Raw genomic sequence first — 27,693 nt, 5'->3', positions numbered from 1 at the left:
GTGACAAGAAACAATGGGAAGACTACCTAAGGCTGTCTCCTGGACACACAAAAATATCCCAAGGTCCTGGTTGGGAAATGGGGCTCCAAGATGCCAACACTGTCAGCTAAAATGTTGAAAAATTCACACTAGCTATTTGATATTATATAAATCCAAGTGAGACATAGTTTTAATTCAATTTTTTAACTGAATTTACGTGAGACATTTTATTTGTCCTTATGTCTAATCTCTGCATTCTGAAATAAACCCATCTGCCTATTGCCAAAAATAATCTACAGTTCCTATTTTTGTAAATGATAAAGTTAAACATTAAAATGTTGTTATATTTGTGGGCCTATGATTGTCAGATAAACGTCTTTTTATATTTCTGAAGTTATTCCTAGTGTCACAGGAAACTATGCAGTTGAATGCAGATGAATCCTAATACAATCAGGGATTCCCAATGTCCAGACCTGAGGTGCAGGTTTTAAAAAAAGATAAAAACTAGCACTTCTTTATCACAATAGATGGGTTCTATGGCATCAGAATCATAATAAATCACATTATATTAACAACTAGAATAATAAAGTATATGATTACCATACTAAAGCACATTAAAAGAACATTATCAAGCCATCTGATTTATAAATGTTATGTTGAACAAAGTCATAATTAGGAGAATTTTACCTAGAGAAAGCCCTGTAATTTATCTTCTGTTGAACCAATACTTTATCTCCTGGGTGACATTTCACTCTAGGACTCCTGAATGAGGCAGAATGTGAATGTCAAGTAATCAGTCACTGGTTATAACTGAGTATCTACCCTGTAAAAGGAACTGAACTTTAGAAAAGATTTTCCTGTTTGCTCTTGTCTTACTGTCTCACCTATAAGGCTTGGTGCATAGGTAAGGACAATGACAGTGACCTGGAAGAGCCCCCGGTGAGTTCTTTAACAGGCGGTCAGCAAGGATTCAATGTACAGCTCCCAATTCAGTCCTCAAAGATCCAAGTAGCCTTCGGATGGGATGCCATAAGATGGAGAAGATGCAACCAATGCTCACTCCCTAACAGACATCTCTTGGACTATTTCAGACTTCCATGGAACAATTATACAAATTAACGATGCACCGTGCCAAAACAAAAACCTCAATAAATTTCATAGTAGTATCATAGAAGCTATGTTCTGTCAATGTGCTACAACAAAATTAGAATGTTTTAAAGCAGGGAGAGGGAAATATGTCTGGAAACTAAATAATCCCTGAGTTTAAAATAAACTCAAAAGATAAAATTAAAAAATATTTATAACTGAATATCAGTGAAAATGCTACAAGTCAAAGTTCAGAGTAACACAGCTAAAGCAGAACCTAGAGGGAAAGGTATAACTTTAAACATATTCACCAAGAGATAACAATTGAAGACAATAATCTAAGCATAAAACCCAAGTAAACAGATAGAACAGCAACAGAGCATATCCAAAGTGTATCACTTTAAATTGTGAACTTTCTTCAGACATTATTTTTCCCAGATTTGAAGGGCATAAAATTCATACCCATGAGGTTGGGTGTATCAGTGCAATGAAATGTAACATGATATGTCAGTGTGCTCTATTAATTTCTTTTATCCTCTCCCACTAAGTCTTCTAAATAGGAAAAAAAACTGAAGTCAGTGGAAAATAAATTTGATCAAGCAGCATCTCATATAAAAGTGCAAGACAAAATGTTGTCTGGGTTCAGAGAGCAGTTTCTGTCTAAGATGGAGGATTCTCTGGTTAAATTCTGGTGAAAGTAATGTTCTAAAGAGAGACCTGCATCCACCTAAAACTGCCAGTCTAACATGTCTTGTATGCATTTTATACATTTTGTTTCCAGCTAGGACGAACCCTGAGGAGCCCTTTCATGAAGTTTGTAGCCCATGCAGTTTCTTTTACAATCTTCTTGGTATTGTTAGTTGTGAATGCTTCAGACCGATTTGAAGGCATTAAAACCCTGCCAAACGAAACCTTCACAGACTATCCAAAACAGATCTTCAGAGTGAAAACCACACAGTTCTCCTGGACAGAAATGCTCATCATGAAGTGGGTCTTAGGTAAGCAAGTCGCTCTACCTTTTGTCCTCTCCTTCCCTAATAGTACATTATTAAACTCTGACTTCTGAATGTCTCCCTCTCCTCTTGAGCACACTCTTGGCAGACAAAATGGTGAGTGGATAATCAAGAAAAAAATCCAAAATCACCTTATGTATGTGCTGGTATATAAGATGCACAGACTTGTAATATATACCCTAATTTTAAAAGGAAATGTTCGGGGAAAATTCATTAAGTACATGTATTGAACATTCATTATACAAGTATTGAAAGTAGTTTCACATGGGAAATATATTATTTTGATCATTTAAATATAGTCTACTGGAAGTCTTAGGAAATCAAGTTCTGCTTCTAAAAAAGGGAATAAAATTGCATAGCTTAAAATATATTTTTGCTCTCACTAAATACTGACCTATAGTAGAATTGTGATAATAAATATAAATCCAAAAAGTTAGGAGAGTGACATTTTCTCATTATTTGTGTAAATGAGTGTACTCAAAGGCTGTGAAACTCCTCCTTGTAGAGATATTTTGTGCTGCCAAGGAAAAATTGTTCCCAATTTCCTCATTGATTAACTAAGAATGGCTATCTGTCTTTTACCCAATTCATAAGAACTATTACTAGTGGGAATGAGCAAAATAAAATAAAACTGACAGTGGCTAAAACTGAACATGGCAAAATGTGTTATAGATTTTTCTAACACTGAAAATTGCAAAATTGATTGGTAAAAAAAATCAGGCTTGGTAGGAAAAAAGTTAAAAATTGCAAAGGCTATAATCAGTGATATTGTATATACACAAAACCTTACCAATAAATTTTAAGATTTACGTCAAAAATATTTGAATTTGATGGGATTATTTTGAATAAAAATAAAAAGAAGATTTAAAAGAATGAAAAATGTATGCAGTATTAAGACTGAATTGGCTTAATGGTGTTCACCCCAGATTTTGCATTCTTGACAAAAATTCAGTACTGGTATAATTTTCATTATGTTTATGTTCATAAACACTGAGTCAAAATGTATTCACGGTCAAAGTGCCTGTGCCGTAAATCAACAAAGTCACAAAAGAACAAATACTTGGAAAGATAACCCAAGGCATGGCCTGTGCTAATACCCTAAGAGAGCTACAAGAATTGAACCACTGCAGAGCATCCTATGGAGGCCCACAGTGAGAACAGCTGGGAAAATAATCTCTAAGCTGGATCTCTAAAAAGGTAAAAGGAAATGAGAAGAATGGTCTTATCCAAATGGCAGAGGCAGGACAGTATACCATGCTTCCCAGGGACTTTCAATTAACCAGAAAGCCTGTGACCAAAGGCTCATTTAGTGGGGTCACTGGCACTAAAGTTGGGAAGGGACACTGAAGTCTATCATGAGAGTGAGTTCTATGGCTTAATTTTCACAATTTAAATTCCATCCCACTTCTCCCTGGTACATCCCCCAGGGGTTTAACTAAATTAAACATTTTAACATTAGGCATTTTTTAAAAAAACACACATTGGGTTTATGGGAAAAAACTTAAAGTATTTACAGCATCAATCACCCACCTACCCCATTTTCGCACCTGGATCCCAGGTAGAAGTCTCTGGTAAATACGTCCATACTTTCCCTTGAGCAGGTATAGCTGCTAATGTTAACAGCACCTCCTGAACCATGACTTCCTCCTGAGTCTGCATATTTCTTTTTCTGAGTGTCAGAGAATTATCCCAATAAGACGGATGTGTTTTCAGATACAGGGAACCCAACTTGTATAGGTTGGTTCCAGCTTTTGCCCATAAGAGCTGAGCTGAGTTTTCAAGACTGTTGTATCAGAAGTTTTGTAGAGAGAAGCACTTATTTTTCACTGACTGCTTTCCTATTGTTTCAGACAGAAGAAAGATTCTAACTACTTTTTCTGAGATAATTTTTTTTTAAAGTTTTGTTACAAATAATTTTAAGAAAATGCAAAAATCAACAGAAGAGCATAATGAACTCCATGGACCTATCTCTCCTCTTCAACAATTAGCAATTCATGGCCAATCTTTGTTTCATCTGTACTTCCCCTGCTTCCATTCTTCCCAACCCTGAAATATTTTGAAACAAACCCCAGGTATCATAAAATTTCATCTGTAAACATTTTTGTGTGTATCACTAAAAGGTAAGGTCTCTTTTTCCTTTTTTAAATCTTTTTTCTTTCTATGCGTCACACTTTTTTTTTTTTTTGCTGTGGTGTCTGTGATTTTAATCCCAATCAGTAAATTTTTCATTTCAGATAACTGTATTTTCAATCCTTGAAATTTTATTTGGTTATCTTTCATATCTCCTACTTCCTTCCTCATCATGTTTGTATTTGCCTTTAAATCCTCAAACATATCGTGCATATTTAGAGTAACTTTTGAAGTCTTGACTCCTAATTCCATCATTTCTGTCACTTCTTGGTTGATTTCTATTGACTAATCTTTCTCCTGGTTACGGATCATGTTTTCCTGCATCTTGACATGTTCAGTAATTTTTGATTGAATGATGAACACCTTACGTGTTATGTTGTTGAGCATCTGGGTTTTGTTGTCTTCCTTTAAAAAGTTTTTTCTTTATTCTGACAGGTTGTTACGTCACTTTCAGATCAGTTTGATCCTTTTCAAACTTTTTAGAGTGGATCTGAAGCAGCTTTACCATAAAGATTATTTATCTTTGTACTATGGAGACACACTTCTGGGGTCTCCATTGAATGCCCTGAGTAATCAACAAGGACTATCAACTCCGGAAGGTCATAGCTCAAATATCTCCCCACTCTGGGTGAACTCTGGAAATTTTTCAGCTTACTGCTCCCTGGCAGTGGTTTGTGGAGTTTCACCCTCTATATATTCATGATTTAGTATACAGCAAACATTCAAAAGAACCTCTATTTAAATTTCTGAAGTCTTGTGTTTGTTTAGTTTTCAGTTTTTTATTTCCTTGTTTGCTTGCTTATTTTTGCATGGTACTTTCTCTCTGGAGCTCTGCCATACAATATCAGTTCATCTCAGCCTTCCTAAACTCCAATCTCTGTCTCCACAACTCAGGGAGACTGACGACCGTGCTTCTGGGCCCCCTCTCCATGCACTGTGAACTGGAATGTGCCTCTAGAAAGAAAGCCATGGTGGTCACATGGCTTACCTCACTTACTTTACTTAGAGGTCACAGTCCTGCACTGCCTGTTTCCAATGCCTGGAAATAGTTCTTTTTCTTTTTTTTCCTTTCTTTCTTCCCCCGCCCCCCACTATTTGTTACTCCATCATGGCTGGTAACAGAAATCAGAACAATTTTTCTAAAAGAGAACCAGAAAAAACATTATCAAGCCTAAAAGAAATTGAGTAATTTCTTAATATCTTCAAATATCTAGTCAGTAACCAAATTTCTTTGATTGAGAGAGGTAAGCTGAATAAATATCCACATGACTTGTTTGGCCTCTTCCTCCAGGTCTCTGTTCAAATTCCACCTTATCAGAGCAGCTGGGCAGGTATGAGCATGCCCTCTTGTCCCTCTACTGCAATAAAGTGAAAAGCACTCCAGGATTGGAATGGATTCAGGGGCAAGCTGGACATGTTCAAAGAACAGCAAAGAGACTAGCATGGCTGGAGTAGATGAATAAGGAGGAGAGAAGTAGAGATGAGGTCAGAGGGGTAGCCTTTCGAGAGTCTGGAGCACAGAACTGACATCATATGACTTCAATTTTTAAAGGGTCACTGACTGCTGTGTAGAGAACAGATGACTGTGGGATAAGAGCTGAAGAAAGACGACCAGTTAGGTTGCCACTGCAATGATTCAGACACGAACTGGTTGGTGAGAAGGTGGTAGATAGCGATTACATTTTGAAGGTAAAATCAATAATATTTACTACTGGATTGTATATGGGATGTGAGAGTCAAGGACAATTCCAAGTGTTTGAGTTGAAGCAAAGGCATAACAGAGAGCCACATTAGTATTACATGTGTGCTTCTTCACATGTAAAGGAAGCATAATTACAGCACCTAGCCATCAGACTATTATGAGGATTTAGTGTTTATAAAGTGCTCAGCACAGGACCTGGCACCTAGAAGGTGCTCAATAATTGTGGGCTACTATAATTAGAAAAGAGGAGGAGGAAGAAGAGGAGTTTTGTCAAGAAAATTTTTAATATATTACTATCATCTTCCTGCCTGGAAAACAAATGAACCCTGAATGTGTCTGAAGCCCAGATTTGTGGCAAAGAACCTGCCACTGAGATGGTGTTTGGATGTTGGGGCTGTGGATTCGGAGCTTCCAGGCATATTCTCCCTCCTGTGAGTTCAAAGAACACCCCATCCTGGACCAGGGATGAGAAGTTGGCCTTAGAGAACAGGGCAGACTGGTAGCCCTGGGGGCCACGACCATTTGAGGAATGTGAATATTTAAGTGTCACAGGACGGTGAAGAGGGAGCCCTTCTGAACAGCATCTGAGGCAGCCACTGCAGTGCACTGCCTTTGAACTGTAGAGCTCCATCTCCACAGCCTGCAGGCCGTTACTCAGAACCTGCCTGCATGAGGCTACTCACTTCCCCTGAGGGCTCCTGGCACTTCCTAGCCTGTTTCCCTGCCAGACACCCTCCTTAATTATCAGTGACCTTGTTCTCCGGGCTCCAGGCATCCCTGAGCCAGGAGAATTTCGCCTGATGGAGGCTCAAGTGCTCAGCATTCATACCCCTCACGCCCCTGGCCTCTGCACACTGCTCTGATTGACATGCTGGAAGCAAAAGACCACGAGGCTCAGCCTGGATATAAAATGCTGAACTACGCTCGGCACTGTGGAAGCAGGAGGCCTAATTTCACTCACTAAAATACTTAATTTCACACATTTCTTTTTTCATTAAGCATTCCTGCTGCTCAAACCCTTGGGCCCATGTTACTTTTACTTACTTACGGCCTTGGAATAATTTAAAATTAGTCTGGGTGAGTTAATATTTAAATCTAGGAAGACTGACGCAGAATTTGACCATGGAGGAAGTGATCGATCTGCAATGCCCAATGAGGAGCTACTATAAGAGTCAGAAAAGTCCGTTTTCTGCAAATAATTTGCATTTCAGATTCACAGAGCTCTTAGTGCTTCAAGTTACCCCAAAAGTCCACTTCATTCAGTTTCAAAAGACAGCATCTGACGTCCACAGCAAAACAAGGGACTTATCCAAAGCCACACTGCCAGTAAGCGGCCAACCTAGAACTTGAACCTAGGGCTTCCCAAATTAAATCCAAACACCCTAACTTATAGCCTATGATTCTCCTAGGGCCCAGCTAAAAACAGTTCCACTACGACACTGAGAATTTTAATTTGGGAACAGAGGAAAGCAACAAACACTATTTTGTCCAGACAGCAATGGTTTTTTTAAATAACATTTTTATAATAAATGCCTATTGAACAAGCACAGATGAAAGTACATGTCAGTGTTAAGAAAATTATTACTTCACTGAATTATCACACAAATTTTGATAGGGTATGCTTGAAACATAGGTTTGTTAAGAAAAAAAGGAGGAGTGTCTTGTAAATAGATCTGCAATGTTTTTGAATATTTCCTACCGTGAGGACTCCATTTTGATACAGACAAGCAGATCTTCATCAAACAAAGCTATGACTCTTCTCTATGCTGCTGCTTTCAAATTACTTTTCTCCTTAGAAAAACATTTCAATTCTTTTTATTGGATGGACCATTTTTACCAGAAAAGGAAAAAATCTAGTTTTAACAGTCCCTGGACAGAGTCCCAGAGGAGTGAAGGTGATCCGTTCGTCACTCAAGTGTGCCCAGAGGCAGGCCTGTGACCAAGTCAGCCATGCTCTGGCCAGGGCAGAACCCTCCTAACTGTCTTGTCTGCTCCCAGCATGGCCTTTGACTCCAGGCTTTTTCAGCAGCTAGATCCTCAAAGACCACTGTATTATAATATGGGCATCTATCAGTGTGCTTGGGCTTGAGGTCTGGGGAAAGAAAGGAGGGAACACCAGCAGATGGCTGGGGGTGGACCTGCTTTGCTGAGTATAGGATGTACGGAGATAGCGGAAAGTCACGAGAAGGCCTGACAGCCTAGCTTTCGAGTCTGGACTTTATCTTGGTATTATGAGGAATACACTGCAGGTGTCTGAAGAGGGAAGTGATATGGCCTATACGTTATGAAGTAAGAGGATGGAGTTGAAAATTGAAAGGGCAGATGGATCTGACACTCCACCACAGGAGGACGTGCAGAACTGTGATGATCCCTGGGGACAGCCAAAAGAGTCAGGGGTGCAAGAGTAGATGTACTAGGCAATGGTGGCACACAGTGAGGGTGGAAGGGACAGGGAGGCCAGCTTGGGTATGTAGTATTTCTGGCACTGGCAGGATATCCACTAACAGCAGTCTCTCTGCATGATGGGAATTTAGGTTTGAAGCTCTTTAAGAAAAAGTAGGAAGATATTTACCTGTGAGACATTTGCAAGGAGATGAAGGACAAAGCTTCAGGGCTGGATGCACTTACTCAAGGTCAGAGGGAAGAATGAGAAAGCCAAAAACTTGGGAAGCTGCAGCCTTTAAGGAGTGGGCAGAGAAAGAAAAGCAACAAAGACAATTGAGGAGGAGCAATGGGAGAAGCAGGAGGCCCATGGGAACGAAGGCCGCCATGTCTGACGCACAGGGGTGAGGGTAGTGCCAAAAGAGGCTATCAGTGTTAACCTTTAGCTAGTGTGTAGTCAGTGAGCTGGAGCTGTTTCACTCACTGACCAGCTAGTGATTCTTTTACCACACTAATCCTCGCAAATATGCAGGTTAAGTATAGCATGGTTTTGCATCAAATCTTTCCCAGGTCTGAGTAGCCATAAAACCCTTTGATGCCATTTACAAATGTTCAAGAGTCTTTTCTATACATTAACTAATCTGAACCCAATGTTATTTCCTGGTGAGCCAGAGGAACATAGTGGTCAAGAGCATGGATTCTAGAGGCAGACCTCTGCCTTCAAATTCCAGATCTCCTGCTTCCCACCTTGGCACATTACAACCTTCTGTGCCTCTGTTTCATTAGCTATAAAAATGGGATAATAATAGAATATATACTTCACACAACTGTTGCAAAGATTTAAGAGAATATGTGTGTGTGTGTGTGTATATGTGAATATACACATACATATACATAAGTGTGCCTATATAGCAGCCAGAACAGTGCCTAGCACATAGTATATGCTCCAATTATACTTGAATAGTTAACTTTTAATATAGGAATACCTAGGAGATATTGCAGGTTCAGTTCCAGACCACCTCAATAAAGTGAATATCACAATAAAGTCACATGAATTTTTTGGATTCCTGGTGCATATAAAAGTTATGTTTACACTATAGTATAGTCTATGAAGTGCATAATAGCATTATGTCTAAAAAATTCACATACTTTAATTTAAAAATGCTTTATTGCTAAAAAATGGTGACAATCATCTGAGCCTACAACAAATAATAAGCGTTTTGCTGGTGGAGGTTCTTGCCTCAATGTTGATGGCTGCTGACTGAATAGGGTGGTGGTTGCTCAACGCTGGGGTGACTGTGGCAATTTCTTAAAATAAGACAACAATGACGTTTCCCACACTGATTAACTCTTCCTTTCACAAAACACTTCTCTATAGGATGCAATGTTGTTTGATAGCATTTTATCCACAGTAGAACTTCTTTCAAATTTGGAGTCAATTTTCTCAAACCCTACCATTGCTTTAGCAACTAATTTTATGGACTATTCTAAATTCTTTGTCATTTTAACAATGTTCACAGCATCTTCACCAGAAGTAGATTCCAACTAAGAACCATTCTCTTTGCTCATCCGTAAGAAGCAACTACTCATCCACTGAAGCTTTGTCATGAGATCGCAGCAATTCAGCACATCTTCAGTCTCCACTTCTAATTCTAGCTCTTTTGTTATTTCTAGCACACCTGCAGTGACTTCTTCCACTAATGTCTTGAACCCCTCAAAGTCATCCAGGAGGTTTAGAATCGACTTCTTCCATTTAACGTTGATATTTTGATCTTTAATGTTAATATTTTGAGGAGTCTCATGAATCATGAATGTTCTTAATGTCATCTAGAATGGTGAATCCTTTCCAGTAGGTTTTCCATTTACTTTGCCCAGATCCATCAGAGGAATCATTATCTATGGCACCTGTAGCCTTACAAAATGCATTTCTTAAATAGTAAGACACAAAAGTCAAAATGACTCCTTGATGCATGGGCTACAAAATGGATGCTGTGTTAGCAGGCAAGAAAACAATATTAATCTTCTTGTACATCTCCATCAAAGCTCTTGGATGACCAGGTGCATTGTCCATGAGCTGTAATATATTGAAGGTAATCTTTTTCCTGAGCAGTAAATGATGCTATAAACAGTAAACTATGCTATATTCAGTAAACTATGCTATAAACAGATGGGCTGTCACCCAGGCTTTATGGTTCCATTTCTACAGCACAGGCAGACTAAAGTTAGCAAAATTCTTAAGGGCCCTAGGATTTTGGAATGATAAATGAATATTGGCTCCAACTTCAAGTCACAGCTGCACTGGCCCCTAACGAGAGTCAGCCTGTCCTTTGAAGCTTTGAAATCAAGTATTGACTTCTCCTCTCTAGTTATGGAAGTCCTATATGACATCTTCTTCCAAGATAAGGCTGTTTCATTTATATTAAAAATCTGTTTGCTGTGGCCACCTTCATCCATTATCTTAGCCAGATCTTCTGAATAACTTGCTGCAGCTTCTCCATCAGCCCTTGCTGCTTCGCCTTGTACTTTTAGGTTATAGAGATGGCTTCTTTCCTTAAACCTTATGAACTAACCTCTGCTATCTTCAAACTATCCTTCAGCAGCTTCCTCACCCCTCTCAGCCTTCATAAAATTAAAGAAAATTAGGTTGCTTTGGTTTAGGATTTGGCTTAAGGAAATGTTGTGGCTGGTTTAATCTATCCATACCACTAAAACTCTCCATCACCAATAAGACTGTTTCACTTTCTTATCATTCATGAGTTCACTAGAGTAGTAGTTTTAATTTCCTTCAAGAATTTTTCCTTTGCATTTACAACTGGCTTCTTGGCATACGAGGCCTGGCTTTTAGTATATCTCAGCTTTTAACATGCCTTTCTCACTAAACTTAATTATTTCTAGCTTTTGCCTTAAAGTGAGAAACGTGTGATTCTTCCTTTAACTTGAACACTTAAGAGGCCACTGTGGGATTATTAATGGGCCTAATTTCAATATTTTTGACTCAGGGAACAGAGAGACCCAGAAAGAAAGAGAGAGCTGGGAAAATGGCCAGTCAGAACACACACATTTATCAATTAAGTTCACTGTCTTCCCCATGGGTGCTGTTTGTGGTGCCCCAAAACAATTAAAATAGTAACATCAAAGATCACTGATCACAGATCACAACAGATATAACAATGAAAAATCTGAAATACTATGAGAATTACCAAAATATGACAGAGACACAAACTGAGCATATGCTGTTGTAAAAATAGCACCAATAGATTTGCTCAATGCAGAGTTGCCACAAGCCTTCAATTTGTAAAAAACACAGTATCTGTGCAGTGCCATAAAGCAAAATGCAATGTAACAAGTCATGCCTGTAATTGAGACTAATTGAGTTTTAACAATCAGTGCATATTAAAAAAAGGTACAGAATAGCACTACTCAATAGAAATATAGTGCAAGCTACAACTGTAAGCCACATGTGTAATTTTAAATTTATAAGAAATCATATTATAAAGTCAAACAGGTGAAATTAATTAACAATATATTTTTAACCTAACATATCCAAAATATTATCAATGTGATCTGAATCAATGTAACAAAAATTATTAATGAGGTATCTTATTCTTTTTGTAGTAAATCTGGAAACTGGTGTGCCTTTCACATTCACAGCACATCTCAATCTGGACTAACCACATTTCAAAGGCACAGTGTCCACATGCGACTGGTGGCTACAGTATCGGACAGTGCAGGTCTAGAAGGATACACATCAAACCATTAGCCCAGCCCACCTCACAGGGTGGCTTAGGAAAGGGGCGAGAAAACTACTAACACTTTGTGTATGTACTTCTGTGTTGCTTAATATGTAACAATGAGGATACATGTCTTTAAAACCCAAAAAATTATGAATAAGAAAAAAATTTAAATAATAAACCCAAACTAATGTCATTGAAACAGTCATATTAATATGGAGGAAAATCATTTTAACCTGGGGGTTAGGAAACTGTTCTAGGTCATATGTAGGACCTTTAGAAAGTTATTTTCCTTTCTTGAACCTCAATTTCCCTGATTCCTGAAGATCTCCCAGTTTTTAAAGCGTATAAGTGCCAGCAACTATATTTCTCCTATATTGCCTCCAGGAATCTATCAACGCAAGAGAACTCTCCTCACTTCCGGAGATGGCGAGTTTTTAAGCACAGGGACAAGGGAGGTGCTCCTGAATCTAGATTTGTCTTTAAAGACACCTTTCTGTCTGCCTTTAGCTATCAACATTCCCAGCTCCAGAGAGCTGACATCCACACTTGAACCCTGGTTCCCTCCGTCCCCTCATGTAGTCACAAACGCCAAGAGAACCGGAAAACTAACCTGGCCTTCTCCCTCCCCCGCAGGGATGATCTGGTCCGAATGCAAGGAGATCTGGGAGGAGGGCCCGCGGGAGTATGTGCTGCACCTGTGGAACCTGCTGGATTTCGGGATGCTGTCCATCTTCGTGGCCTCCTTCACGGCGCGGTTCATGGCCTTCCTGAAGGCCAGCGAGGCGCAGCTGTACGTGGACCAGCACGTGCGCGACGACACGCTGCACAACGTCTCGCTTCCGCCGGAAGTGGCGTATTTCACCTACGGTGAGTGGGCGGGCACTGCCGTGGTCCGCCCTCCGTGCTTCCGGCCGTGGCCCTGGCCCTGGGCGGCTGGTTCCGGCCGACTACGGTGGTTGCGACGGCCTGTGCGGTGTCCTCCATTCGGCTCAAAAAAAAGTCCTGGTTCCTACAGTGCTGCGGTCCCGACCCCTGGGCATGTTGGGAGCCAACCCCTACGGCAGGAGAGCGGCGGGCGGGCGAGCCAGCTCCATCCCCGTCGCTCCCGTCGTGGGGTCAGCGGGCCTAGATTCTCGGGTACACTGCGCGTGCGCGGGAGCTAGGCCGCCCGCTCCTTAGGAGAATCTGTTTTGGGGGGCTCCAAAGAAATACAAAATTTATTTATTTTCCAGAGAAAGAGAGAGATTGAAAGGAGAGAATTACTTCATTAGTAATTACCTTTTTGGTTTAGATCCTTCCTATTCCTTCCTACCCCCAGTCAGTAATTTCTGCTCATTTCTCATTATCCCCTTCTGTTTCTTTATTCTTGCTCTGTAGTGTTTCTACCATCTGGAGGTGAATGCAATCTTTTTAAATGTATTTTTATTAAACGTTTCTCTGATCCGTGTTCAAAAAAAGAAAAACCTTATGAGAATCCAGTGCCTGATGGTCTGAGGTGAGCTGAGGCGGTGATGCCAGCGCTGGGGAGCGGCTGCAAACACAGATTCTCGTTAGCAGAGAGGTCTGACTGCACAGTAAATGTGATGCGCTTGACTCATCCCCAAACCATCCCCCCTCGCCCCCCAGCCATGGAAAAATTGTCTTCCATGAAACCATCCCTGGTGCCAAAAAGTTTGGGGACCGCTGCTGTAGTGCAAGCAGCTGAATAGAATGTGAAAGCAGTGACTTAGAGAAATGAATCTTTTTGTGTTAGATAGGATGAGTTTGTTTTGGAAAGGCTCTTCGGGTATTTCTGTAGTTTTTTGGTGTGTGTGTGTTTCTTTTAAAGAAATGTCTTGTTTCTGATGAGGATCCAGGAACACTAAAAGGAGATGTATGTACTGAGGAATTTTCCTTCTGTGTTGGATCCCTTGTGCAAAGATAAATGCTGCTTTCCCATTTCCTTTCTTTGTGGCCAGATAGGTTCTCAGGAGATACCTCAATTCTTTCAAACTATCAGCCCATACAGTTTAAGGTAGATTGAGACTTCAGGAAAAATAATAGTTATAGCATCCATTTACTGAGGCCCTACTATGTGCCAGGATCTGTGTAGAACATTTAACACACATCACACATAAATTTCCATCCTTGCAATAGCCCTGCAAAAGAAGTCTTTTTTTTTTTTTTTGTCCCTGTTTTATACATGAAGAAACAAGTTTTCATGGCAGGGCTCATAAGGCTTCCAGAAATACAGGATTGCCTAGCAGGAAATCCTGGCCTGACACGAATTGAAAATCATGCCAAATGGCATAGTCGTTATGTCAGCCAAGCTTTGGAATAAGAGAGACCTGGATTCAAATCCTAGTTCTGTAGCTTACTGTGAGACCTTGTTTATTTAACTTTTCTGAGCCTCCATTTTCTCATATGTAAAACAGGTATAATAATACCTACGTCAAAAGTTGTTGGTTTTTTTTTTTTTTTTTTTTTGAGGGTTAGATAAAATAGCTAATGTGAAGAGTTTGGCACTACTCTGGAAACGGTAAATGCTCATTAAATAGTAACAGTTATTATCACTACTACCTTTTGGGCCATTTTCTTGCTCAAACACTGTACTTTCTATACTGAAAGAGAAAGATGAGGTGGTAAAGGAACAGTAGATTTCTGTTGTTGTTACTGGTAAAAAGTATTAAATAGCTGAACATTTAGTAGACATTTGTTAATGGCAGCTGCAATATCTTGAAGGGTTTGAGTGTCAAATGTTCCTGTTAGATCAAGCCAGATGGCTCCATGACCACAGAATCTTCACGGTCAGGTACAGCAATGATCTGGAGAGGGTTGGCCACTTGATGCAAAATGTTGAGTTGTTGCCCATTTTCGGTGTAGATTATGTTATGTGTAGAGGTGATAGAGAAATCCCCATTGAGAAAAAGAGACTCTCGTAGTATTACAAATCATCCACCCACCCACTCTCTGCCACTTTTTGGTTTAGCAAATTCAGCCTTTCTTAAAGCAAAATGGGCTGGGATATTGTCCCTTCAGTGCTGCTCAGGGTTCATCAAGAAAAAGATGAGAGAAATGTGGATACTGCATTAGGTACTTAATGCCATGATTCAGGCTGCAGTATTGTCCACCTGTGACTTTATTCCTTCATGGATTGTGTTAAGGTCTCGCCCAACTCAAAGCATAGTACATACTTGTTTTTGTGGTTCACCCTGTGCCCTTGGAAATCTTGAATTTCTCGATGTTTACTTGGGCTCCAGTTACAGGGAAAGGGAGCCCTCTTGTGGCCAACCAGACAGTGAGGCCTCCAACCTCTAGAGCACCAATTTTTCAGGTTGTCATAGGACAATTTTTCTCATGACAACAGCTCCAAGAAAAAAACCCTTTGTCTGAATCATCACAGTGCTGTTTACTGTACACCCATAACAACTCTTTACAAGCCAGTCCAAGTATGGTATTTTTCAACAAAAGTCCTGACATGACCAGGATCTGACAACAGCTAATCTATCTTAACAGGATATAGGAGTGGCCTTTATTATTGTAGTTAAGGTTTAAGATGGTAAATTAGTGGCTGCAGAAAAAAGAAATTCCTTTTTAGTGTCTGTTTAAAAGAAGAAGTCATGTCCTATTTTATGTTATCCAAATGTGTTATTTGTCCATAGAAGGTGACAGATATATTAGCAAACATATAATTTATTCTGCTTGTCTTTCGTGGACTTCTGAAGTATGACCTTGATAAGAATAGAGTGTATAATGTTATTGTATTTCCAAATGTCATAGAATTATCACATGAGATTTTGTGACCTGGTTTCCCTTACTAAAGGTTTCTTAGTGCTCTCTATTATTATAATTATTTAACAGAGTCTAGCTTCGAAAATAAAGAACAACATTCTTCCTCTTCTATCCCCCTTAGCATGCCAGGAATTGCAATGTAATATCCTTTCTATCTGCATTTACTGGGCTCTGAAAAGGACCCCATACCCCAAATCCAATCTTTAAAATGGCAATAATGATATCTGCTCTACAGGGCTGTTGTAAAAATTACAGCTAATGTAAGTATAAGGGCTAATTTAGGCTTCTCAGTGTTTCTCAATTAAAGTTTCACTTAGCATTTCTCAATGGGGACACGATTTTTCTGCAGGGCAGTTTTCATGGTGTATGTCTGTCTGGAGTATCTCAGGACATTAGCCTCCTAGTAATACTCTTACCCAGTCACTGTGACAATCAGAGATGCCCCACACTTCCCCCATGAGGGAGGGGCTGCCCTGACTTGAGAATCACTGTTTGTCCTGGCACGTCACAGACGGCTGACTGTGACAGGTGCTGCTGCTTGCACCATTAGCGCTGCAGTGGGGACACTTGAAAGGTTTGCTCTGCTGCAGAAATACACACAGGGCAGCTCAGGCCCTGGTGGTCACAGTGACCACAAGCAGAGCCTCTCTGGTTCCAGATCAGTCCTAGGACTCTTGTCCACTTGGAACAGGGCTGTCGTGGCACACCTGCCTGCCTGGTCACCACTTTGGGGGCCTTAGCTTGATCAAGGAGCAAATTTCCCAGTACAAACTGCTTAGGGAACAAAACCCAAGAGCATTTCCTCAGGCAAGATCCTTCAGATTCCTGGTCCCCACGTGAGCTCAATTGTTCTGACTTATGGCTAGTCTAAACTTGTGGTTACGACTTCACTCAGTCATTTAACAAACATTCGTCAGTACCTGCTGTGTGCCAGGCCCTGTGCTAAGCACTTTACATATACGAGTTCATTTTATCCTCACCGCAGTCTTGTGGGATGGATGATATTATCCCCCATTTAAAGAAGAAGAAAATGAGGCTCAAAAAGGTTAGTCTACTTGCTCAGAGTCATATGGCCAGCGAGTGCAAAGGCCACGTTCGACCTCAGGTCTGTCTAACTCCAAATCTACACTGTTGCCCACCACCTCCTTGTGCTGCCTCCCCGGTGAGTGGGACAGCTCTGCGTGTGGAGTTCGAACAGAGGTGAGGGGGACAGAAAAGCAAGCAGCATGGTAAGTGCCACAACAGGCGGGAATGTAGGAGACCAGGGAAGCACAGAGGAGGAGAGGGAACCTGTCCAGCCTGTGGCAGTCACAGAAGGCTTCCTGAGAGAGGAGATGCCCAAGAAGAGCCTTGAAGGATGGTTGGCAATGAATCAGACCCAGAAGTGAGGGAAGGATGTTCCAGACAGATGGTCCAGCACATTCCAAGAGGGAGGGTGGCCCCTTCTGTGTACGGGATTAATTTAAGGACAAGGAATGGCAAGCTATGTGCTTGGAGACCTCTGAAGATGCCTAACTGGCTTCTCTTCCAGAGTAGATCCTGTGCCCCTGTGAGTAACCCAGGTTGTTTTCTTTTAGCCAGGGACAAGTGGTGGCCTTCAGACCCTCAGATCATATCGGAAGGGCTGTACGCGATAGCTGTCGTGCTGAGCTTCTCTCGCATTGCGTACATCCTGCCAGCCAACGAGAGCTTTGGGCCCCTGCAGATCTCCCTAGGGAGAACTGTGAAGGATATCTTCAAGTTTATGGTCATCTTCATCATGGTATTTGTGGCCTTCATGATTGGGATGTTCAACCTGTACTCCTACTACCGAGGTGCAAAGTACAACCCAGCGTTTACAACGTGAGTATCCCAGGCCTCTCCCCAGGGGTCTCTCTGGGCTTCCTGGGCATCCTTGGGAGTCTCTTACAGGTGGCTTCTTGCAGGGCCTCAGGTTTCACTGGTATTTCTCCAGGTTCAAGGCAACTTTATTCAAGGATGGCTTAGAGTTCAGGTTCTGGAGTTGAAGAACAGAAGAGGTGGGTTTTATCCTCACTTTGCCACTTACATTCTGGGTGGCCGTGAGCATGTTCCTTAACTCTCTGAACCTTCATTTCCTCATTTTTAAGATGGGGATAATAGTAGTACCTGCTTCATCGGGATAATGTGAAGATCAAGTGAGATAGTATAACACATAGCAAATTCCCAATAAATGGAAAAAGTATTATCAGCAATAGTATTGTCTTAGCCTGTGTTACCTAGAAAACAGAGCCCTGGGCAAAACGTGCATGCCAGCACTTAGTTAGAGCAAGGGGGTTGCAACTCAAGGGAAAAGGAGCGTGAAGTATGGGAGGAGAGGAAGCAAGTTCCAGGTGCTGCGGCCTGGGAGGTGCGTGCCGTGAGGTCGGGAAGGCACATGGCGGCAGCTGCTGGGCCGCGTCTCCCAGAATGCACAGCTTGTCGTGACGGCCTCTCCAGGGAGCCTTCATGGAAACACCACCGCTCAGAGTAGCCCATCAGGCTGGGAAATAGAGGCTTTATCAGCCAGATCTGCCCCATCTGCTGTCCCTGTTAGTTACTCCACAGGACATTAACTCACCTACACTTCCAGGGCAGCCCTGGGGAAGCCGTACCCACACGCACGGGAGGTGGGTCTGCGAGTGGGTACAGGCCAGCTGCTCTGCGTGCCTGGCTGGCGACAGTGCCTGTGCCCGCAGGTCCTGCGGCACCACATGCCTCCACAGCAGGAGGGGGGCCTGCGCCAGACAGGCAAGAGGCGAGTGGCCTGAGTGTGAGTCCAGACACTGATCTCGGGGTCCAGCAGCAGCCGCTGTGGGCACTCCGGCTGGCCACGCAGGCAGAGCAGCCCGATGGCATGTGCCACCCCCCACTGTGGTGACTACCAAGCCTGCGTCCACGGAGACCCAAAGCTCCTCCTCTCTGTGGGGGGAGGCCAAGCCGTCTCCTCGAGGACCAGCCATGAGCAGGGTCTAGTGGGAGAGTCTAGCAGAATCGAATGTACCTCCTGACACAGGCGTGTCCTGGCCGGTGACCGTAAGCCAAGTCAGTTGATTTATCTGAGCCTCTGCATCCTTGTCTGTGAAGTGAAAATAAGATTTCTCCCCTTATTCACATGTGCCTTCCTGGATAAATGAGACAGTTTGTGTGAAGTGCCTGAAACACAGCACTGTTTCCATTCCAAGTCCTTCCCAGACCCACCAAAAAGTTTCAGAACTTCTCCCTGCCTCCCTCAAGCTCCTGCCCAGAATCTTGAAAGAAGGAGGGTCAGGACTCCAGCCACGAGCATAGCAGCTGGGACCAACAGAGCTCAGCTCTTCCTGACACTGGTCCCAGGGAGCCCTGAGTGGCCTGGAATTTGTGCTTTCCAGCCGGTGGGCACGGCTCAGAGCCTCCGCCGTGCAGGCTCCCTGAGCATCCCCAGCTTGCAGTGAAGCCTCCCTTAGCCGTGCTCCGGAGGAATCTCCCATCATAAGATACTTGTCCCTAAGAACCAAGTGCAGTGAACCCTGTGCCACTCGGCTCAGAATCATGGACAGGGCTGCATCACCCACCTGGAACCACCTATAAGGGCGGGTGGGACCCTGGTGCTGCCGAACCACAGAAGCTGTCACTCTCTGAGGCAAAGAAGTAGTTTGTGTGTCACAGAGAGCAGGTGCCAGCCCAGTGCTGAGAACTGCACAGAGGGGTGCCTGGCTCCGCCCCCCAGCCCACAAGCTGTGTTGCAGCCTCAGCACCCCGCGGGGCAGACAGACTAGGTGTCAGTCTGAGTTCTGCCTTCCACTGACTTTGTGGTCTTGGACAAGTGCTTGGATCCCCTGGGCCTTAATTTCCCCATCTCTGAAATGAGAATACTAAGAGGGCCAACTTCATGGCATTGTTGTAAGGATCGAAATAGAAGAAATAGCATCAAATACAGGCATCTAATGAGCCTTCAATAAACAGTAGTGGTGACTAAGGGGGCAGGAGGATACATTGCAAGAGAAGACGCCTGGGTGCTGATGTGGCTCTACAGGACCCTTTCTGGGCAGTGGCCTCGCTTACAAACTATACCAGCTCGGGCCAGCACATTACTGAGTCAGTTGGACTACTTTATATCACTCCAATACTCAGTGATTAACTTTTGAAGGAATGGGATAAGTTTGAATCACGCAAAAGCAAATTTGCTCTGGATCTGCTAGAGGCAAAAGTAAATGTCTCCACTCAGTGTGGGCTGCGTCGTTAGTGAACACAGCGAGGATGTCAGCTCATAAACAAAGGCTCTTCCCTCCGTGGTCAGGCCCTGATGTCTCTCCTGTGTTTCAGTCTAGCACAGGGCCTTGCACAGTGTTTGCTCTCTAAATGCTTCATGACAAGAATAAGGAAATAAACAGGGAAAACAAAGCCAGATTCAAGGAATTCAAGTAAACAATATCTGGGCATCTGGCAATGTGGACTTCGGCCCATTCCTGCTGCCCTGCGTGTTGCGTGCAATCCTCTTCCCTCCTCTGACAGGGAGCCTGCATCACAGGCCCTCGATCTCTCGGAAGGTCAGTGCCACAACACACAGGAAAATGAAAAAGGTCATGGCTCGGAGCAGGGCTGACCTGGCCGCGATTCTCACCTGGATACGGCACAGCTAATCTGTGGACAGCGTAAGGCAGGTGGCCTGGGCTGGGGTCTTTGGGATCAGGAAGCGCATGAGGAAAGGCAGAAGCAGGAGAAAGGGGCAAAGCGATCAGCTCGTCCCACGTGCTAGAAACTGATGGAAGACTTTGTGGATGTGAAGGACCCAAGCAAAGAGGACCCCAGGCCTTCCAGGACGGGAGAAGGGAGAAGGGAGAAGGGGGGCCAGTAAGCACAGTGCAGAAAGGACGGGATATTTATCACCTTGGCAGCTCCTGAGATGGGCTGTGTAGCTGTGAATAGGATTTGATTGAGCAGGAAAACAGTCAATAGAGCAGTGAAGTAGAGAGAGAGAGAATGGATTTTTGTAAATGTCATCTTTTACCTTTTGACTGCTCTCTGGAGCATGTCACCCCTAAGAGATCATCTCTGATACAAAAGCCATGTAAGGATAAAAGAGACTCATGCCTTAGTAGACTTGAAGCTGTTCTGAGTGCCAGCCATGCTGATGGTAAAGTCTGGCCCCCACTCAGGTGAATGTTTGCTCCAGGGGCCGCCCTGCCCAGCTTGGGGTCTTCCCTTTGGCCCTCCCACAGGTGAGCCTCCTCTCTGTGGAATTCTGAGTTTGTAGGGAAGACAGGGGTCCTTTCATCTGTTTCTGTAGACTCAGAAGACCCAATCCTACAGAAGGGAAATTTGGGTTGGAGCTCACTGCAGTTATCCCCCTGGCCCCAATCTGATACTCCCCAACCCCACTCCTGCCTTGTCCAGGGGCAGCTTGGGTTCCTAAAGGCTTTCCACTTGGAAGTCAGCTACGGGGAGCGAACAGGGAGCTTTCTCATATGAGCCCTGCTTACCCTAGGAGTGTGGCCTCTGGCCAGCTCACAAAGCCGGCCCCACCTGAGTCCCCCCAAGTGACAATGCTGTCCCAGTGGGGAGGGGGAGGCCAGACACTCTGGGACCAACAGGAAGAAGGAAGGTTTCGCTACCAGCTGCAGCCCCCAACCCTCAACCAAGCCCTAGCCTGTCTCCCAGTGTGTTCCAGTTCCAGAATCCCGTGTCTCCCCCTCACTCCCAAATTCTCACTTTCTCCGTCCAGCAGTCTTCAGCGAAGGAGCTAGAAGAAAGTAGATAGATTGAACTGGTTCAGCCCAAGGTGTGAAAACACAGTATGAACAGCCTAAGCTGGGTGAGAACAGTGGTTCTCAAACCATATCAGAATCACCTGGGCAGGTAGCTAAATTTGGGGCTTCCCAGGCCCCACATCTTATTAGTAGATATTTTGATTATAATAGTTGAGGGTAGGGCCCAGAAATCAGTATTAACAAGCTACCAGGGGGGTTAAATCCGGTCTAGGATCACAGGGTGAGAAAGGCTGATCTGGTCCAACCTCATCATTGCACAGATGAGGAGACAGAAGCCAAGCTCAGATCTGTGCACTTCAAAGCCAAGGAGCCTGTTAACCTAAGGGAGCATCTTATTGGTAGGATTTCAGGCCCTGGGCAGCAGGCCATTGTAAGCACAAGCCGCTGGATAGGCAGTCAGATCCAGCAGGAGCAAGCCTCACAGTCAGATCCTACGAGAAGTCCCCAATTTTTCAGCCTCCTGCCCCTTCAGAACCAAGGATTCTCTCAAAGGTCTGGGTTGCTTTTCACAGCCACCTCTGGCCTGAGGGGAGGCGCAGGGCCCTGTGGGGGCGGGGGGGGGGGGCGCTGGGGAGTGGCCGGGCCTGTCTGGGCCTGACAGATAGAACACCTGCTGGCAGCTCATTATCTCCAAGCCGCTTCTATAGAAACTGCAGGTGACCGTGGGCGAGGGAGAGGTGTTCAGACAAGGTTTATGCTCTCAGTACAAGATCGAAGTACCTCCAGACGTGAGTGAAAAAATGGAGAGAAAAATCGCCTGAGAACACATGTCCTTTAAGAAAGTTTTTAAGAAAAGTTCTCAGTTCAGAGTGTTAGGAATGTTGGTATTGGTAATATGTTTTTTATTTTATCACGGAAGTCAGTAGAAAAATAGGATTTGCTTTTTTGGAGGTTTGTTTTGTAGCCAACTTTGCTGAAATGCACATATTCTAGGACTTTCTGCTTAGAGATTGTATGCGAACCTTAGAATCCTAGCACTATGATTATAGTGACAGAAAAAGGGAAACAAAAGATCCTTGGCTCGTAGATGAAATACAGCTGGGTGAGAATGCATAGAAAAGGATGCCTTCCTTACCCCCTGGTTGGTGACGATGACAGGCCAGGTACACAGAATGGGAGAGATGGGAGAGGCTGGGGGCAATGAGGTGACCAGAGCAGGGACATGAAGGGCTCTCTAGCACAACCCCTGATGAGCCCCTGGTCTCCTCTTCGGGTGAACTTGGCCTTGCCCACTTGGTTCTGATTGGAGATTAAATATGGGTTCTGTCCCTCAAAAGATGAGCCCATCTTTTCTATAGGCCGTTACAGACAGCTTCATAGCATAGCTGGGTTGAGACTTTTCTAATCAAAATAATACCTCTCTTAAGGTTGTTCTGTCTCCCCAGGAATCATTTTAATGGAAGGAGCTTCAGCAAAGCTAGTAAAATTAGAAGCTTCTATTTTCCATTACACTTACGGGAAATTTCCACCCTGTGTGAGGGAGGGATTCCTATGCCCACCAGGAGCGGGACGCACTGATTCAGCCCCCCCCCACTTGTCCTTGCCACGGAACAGCCAGCTGCCCCTTCCAGCGACCGGCACTGGAGCCGCGGGAGAGGATCCTTAAGACTCTGCCCACACATACCCACCCCACGCCAGGACTGCGGCACCACCCTGCCCGCATGGGTGGTCCCAGCCTATAGGCTGAGCCTGACATACTCTTGGCTTAGAGCTGAAGTCAAGGCTTCCAGTGGTCCTTTTGGAGTCAGTAATGGGCAGGGATAATAACAATAATAAACACTTATAGGTTGAACAACTTATTGTGACAAATGCATGCATTTGTGCTCATTTAATCCCCACACAATGGAGAAACACAGACACTACCGCAGGAAACGGAGGTTCAGAGAGGTACTGGGCTTGCCTGAGATCACAGAACCAGTAAGAGAATCTGAACCCAGATCTGTCCGACTCCAAGCCCATCCTCCACCTTTTGACCTAGAATTCCCAAGAGTGGGGACTCCATACCCATATTAGGGCCAGTGCTTTGAGGTGAAAGCTAAGTCTCTTGAAAAGCTAAGGCACTTGCCTGCAGTACTAAATTCTAAGAATAGCATACGAAATTCAGATTTTGATTATTGAGAACGTGATGATTCTACACACGCAGCCAGTGACTCTCCCCTGGATAAAGCAGGTTTTTATTCCGAAGTGGGCTCACTCATGTGACAAACATTTATGGGGCCGCTACTCGATGCCAAGCTCTATGTTTGTCCCTGGGTTCATAGAGAATAAGACAGTCTTCCTGCCCCTGGAAGACTCATAGGCAAGTGGGGATTCCAAGAAGAGAAAAAAGAAAAAAGTAACAGCCATTATCCCACGTGATCCTTGTCAAAGGGTGTTCAGGCAGCGCAGGGAGGAGGGAGCACTGAGCTCTGCCTGGCAGGGTCAGGGAAGGCTTCCTGGAGGGGATGGCCCTTAACGGAAGGTTTAGGAGGATAACTGGAAGGGCATTCCAGCCCGTTTTTGGAGAACTGCAAGTAGAAAAGAGTTTGGGGAGATGGCAGGAGAGTAAATCAGAGGGTCCAGTAGGAGCCAGATTGTGAAGGGCTTTATAAGTCCTGACAGGGTGTTAGAGTCTCCATGAAGGCCCTTGTAAGAGGAGGGTGTGACCGAATCTGCCTTCGAAGAGAAGTGGCAGCTGCCTGAAGGGTGGGCGGGAAGGGGTGAGCTTGGTGCTGGGTTCTGTGTGAGCAAAAGCAGACAGGGCCCCATCGCCCACAGAACTTGCAGACTGGCTGAGAAGACAGATGTTATTCAAATAATCACAGGAATGAGGGCATGTTTGCAAATTGAGACAATGTTCTGAAAGACTGGAATGTAAAAGAAAGGCAGCTCCACAGGGGACTGAGCTAGATCCACCGGGAGGCTCTGGCAGGGAGCCACGTGGGCGAGGATGCCACGCTGCACCCAGGCAGCAGCAGGGATGGGCGGGTGCAGAAGGGAGGTCGGGAGCAGAATGAAAGGGTCTGGCTACAGGGGCCCTGCTGGGGCTTCCCAGGCTGGGTTGTATCGTAAAACTCACTGAAACCAGTGACCTGTGGAGAGAAGCCAGGGGAAGGTCACCTGAGCACCCTAGCACCTTGTCCTACTGCCATTTTCCCTGTGCAGAGTGTGCTGGGTGCGTCTGCAGGTGGGGTGAGGCATGGAATCGGCCTGCTGGGCTTTACAGGGGACGGATGTCTCCCAGGACCCTGGGTCAGATATGGGCATCTCTGACCCAGAAGCTCCACAGGCTGAGTTTTATCATCGTTCTCGATTACAATTTGAAAGTTCTCCTCTCCACCTTTCGTCTCACAAACTCAAGTCAGGCATAAGGGTGTCTGGGGGATGAGAGAGTTTATTGTGCCCATTTGCATGTGGAGAAACGAGCGCTAAGAAGTCCCGGGCTTGACGGAGGAGGCAGCCGCGGTCAGGGGTGGGGCTGGGAAACTGGAAATGGCCTTCACGTGTCAAGAGAAGTATGAATTCTCTGCATAACTCTCCAAAGTGGTAAAAATATAGATCTTTTCCCGGACTGCTTTAGAAGAATAATGAAGCTTGTTACCGCAGACACTCTACTATCATATAATGTTGACTTACACATTCTCCTCATGTTTATTCGTGACGGGGATTTTAAAAGCCCGGTGCCTTTCAACCTCTGGAACGGGCTGACAGCCCAGAGTTTCGAGGGAAAAGATCTGCTGATGTGCAGAAAGTGTGCTCCTTTGCGTGACTTCTTAGTGGCACGCTCCTGGCACTGCCCCAAGTCCTCCATCGTCCTCTCAGGCTGACAGTAGCCCTCTGACAGGGAAGAAATTCCTCCCTTTTTATTCACTAAAAATCAGTTCTAGGATGACAATAAGGTTTAATCTCATTCTTCAGAGTGACAGAGGAACAGGAAACTGTCCCACCCCGGGTTAGCTCTAGAGATATGATCGGCAGGGACAGTTCTCAGGCAGGGCTGAAGCAAGCCGGGTAAGACCAAGTGCCCGAATCACCTCATGCCTCTGTTTCCCAGCAGTCAATCATTTATTGACCAAAGTGCTCCTGGAGTCGCCACGACAAGCCAGGCACTGCTCTGGGTACTGCAGACAGAGCGATGAGGAGGTCATTAGGCCCTGACGTCACATCACGGGGCTCACATTTCAGAGGGACGAGAGGCAAAAGGATAAACAAATGGACGAGTAAGATCACTATAGATTAAGTGTGGGAGCCCAAGAGGAAATGAAAACACGGTACAAAAGAGTCCTGGGGGGACCTCCTCCTCACCGGGCAGTGGGAGCGGCCTGGTGAGCACGGGATGACTGAGTCTGAGGCCTACGAGTGAGGAGGTGGCCAGGTGGCGAGAGGGGAGAGGACATCCCAGGAAAGAGCCGGCGTGGCCAGGCAGAGGGCAGGGGACGAGGGAACAGCATCGTGGCGCGCCAGGAGGCGGGAGCAGCCGGGTCACCCCGGCCTCGAGAGCCGGGCCAGGTGATTGGCTTTGGCTGTCAGCCACGGGAAAGCCGCTGAAGGAGAGAGACAGGATCTGATGTCTGTTTGTAAAGGATTATTCTGAGAATTAATAGTAGGGTGTGAGAGTCTTTCAGCCAGATGCTGGAGCCTATTGCAGTTAAAGAGAATTTAAAAAACAAAACTAATACCAGTAATAAAATGAGTAACATTTACTGAGCAATTGACATGTGCCAGGCAGTATTTTATGCACTTCACAAGCATTCCATGAATTCATTCCATCCTCACAACAACCCTGTGAAGCTGAGATTGTTGTTTTCCCATTTTACAGCTAAAAAAAAGCTCAGAAAGCCTATTTGGCCAAAAATTGTTCTGAAACCCAGGCTGTCTGGCTTCAGAACCTGCACCCTGGCCACTCCGTCAACTCCTGGACTCGACAGACACTTGGATCAGGTAACAGGAAGCCACAATGTGCAGCAGAGATTCACTCATTCATTCATTCAACAGACACTGAACTAACTGAGCACCTTCTGTATGCCAGGTGCATGACTAGGTTTGCAGTTTCAGTGAGGAGGAAACCACAGCTTCTGCTCTCAAAGAACTCCCAGGCTACAGGCGGTACAGTGTGACCCTCAGTGTGAATAAACCCAGGCTGCTCGGCCTCTGCACAGCTCAGCTCTGTGGCCAGATTCTTCTACTTCTAGACTATCTAAAGCCAACTTCTCATTTAGGGTCCAAGACAGAACCAAGCGGTGATTCAGAGGCCAGAACCTTGCAGGGCTGGGGCAGGGTGGGGTTCAGAACTCCTCAGGCATTTGACCTGCCTCAAGCCCGGTCCAACTGTTTTTAGTCTTTGGGTCTGGGCACCAGAGAAACACGGCTCTCTGGCAAGATTGTGGCCCATTCCAAACACCTCCGTCCATCGTCCCAGCTTGGACGGCAGGCAGGCATCATTCCTCCTTCAGCACAGCCCTGGCATGCTGCCAGCTGCTGTCTTCTGCAGTTGAGAAACAGCCTCTCGAGATCTGATCTTCCTGCTTAATCTCAGCCTGCTGCTTGCTGGTTTGGGTGGGTGACTGAACTGAGCTGTGCGGTGGCGGGGAGTGGGAGTCAGTCACTGTGTTCTGAAGAAGAAGCAATTTCCATAGCAGTCACCCTAAACCCTTCCCTTGTTGATCAGTTTGTTCTCTGAGGCCTGTGTACAACTGCCTCTTCAGGCAACCTGTTATTAATGTCCCATTATCCAGGCGAGGCAGACCTGCTAGAGGACTGATTACCTCGTCCCTGCCTTGTGCGTGACACGTCAGCCCCACCTCCCCACACACCCACACCCCCGCCCAGAGAGAGGAGGTGAATCATGGTCTATTCAGCGTCACTCACAGACACTTCCCTGCCTGCCTTCATTAGGAGCTCTTCTTATGCTCGGGCAGCCTATTGACTGCACTCCAGCCCCTCTCCCCGCAAGCCCAGAGTCAAATATGAACAGACAGCACGGGCTGGAGGAATCAGAAAGAGGATTTGCATGAAATCAAGGGTTTGTGATGATCTTTGCAGATAGGAAGGAAAATGAGGCTTGTTCAAAAACTAAGCAGCTGAATCCTTGAGTGCATTCAGCCCTGCGTGGAAGCACCGGGGGCTGCGGGGGCCGTGCGTGCTCCTGCCTCGTGCTCTCACCGCATGGG

At 44.8% G+C, this 27,693-nt stretch overlaps 1 protein-coding gene across 4 annotated transcripts in view; it reads left to right on the top strand.

Annotated features, from left to right (window-relative positions):
* The window catches only part of TRPC7 (transient receptor potential cation channel subfamily C member 7), a 121,781-nt gene that overhangs the window by 73,853 nt on the left and 20,235 nt on the right, over positions 1 to 27,693 (top strand). For all 4 annotated transcript variants that reach the window (XM_045552660.1, XM_045552659.1, XM_045552658.1 and 1 more), the window contains 3 exons: positions 1,847 to 2,063; positions 12,660 to 12,893; positions 17,375 to 17,639. In XM_045552660.1, coding sequence (XP_045408616.1) covers positions 1,847 to 2,063; positions 12,660 to 12,893; positions 17,375 to 17,639 — 716 coding nt within the window. The remainder of the gene's footprint in view (positions 1 to 1,846; positions 2,064 to 12,659; positions 12,894 to 17,374; positions 17,640 to 27,693) is intronic.

The sequence above is a fragment of the Lemur catta genome, chromosome 5, assembly GCF_020740605.2.
Source record: "Lemur catta isolate mLemCat1 chromosome 5, mLemCat1.pri, whole genome shotgun sequence".
NCBI classification, from domain to species: domain Eukaryota; kingdom Metazoa; phylum Chordata; class Mammalia; order Primates; family Lemuridae; genus Lemur; species Lemur catta.
The sequence above is the reverse complement of the archived record's forward strand: the minus strand, read 5'-3'. Positions and strand labels throughout refer to the sequence as shown.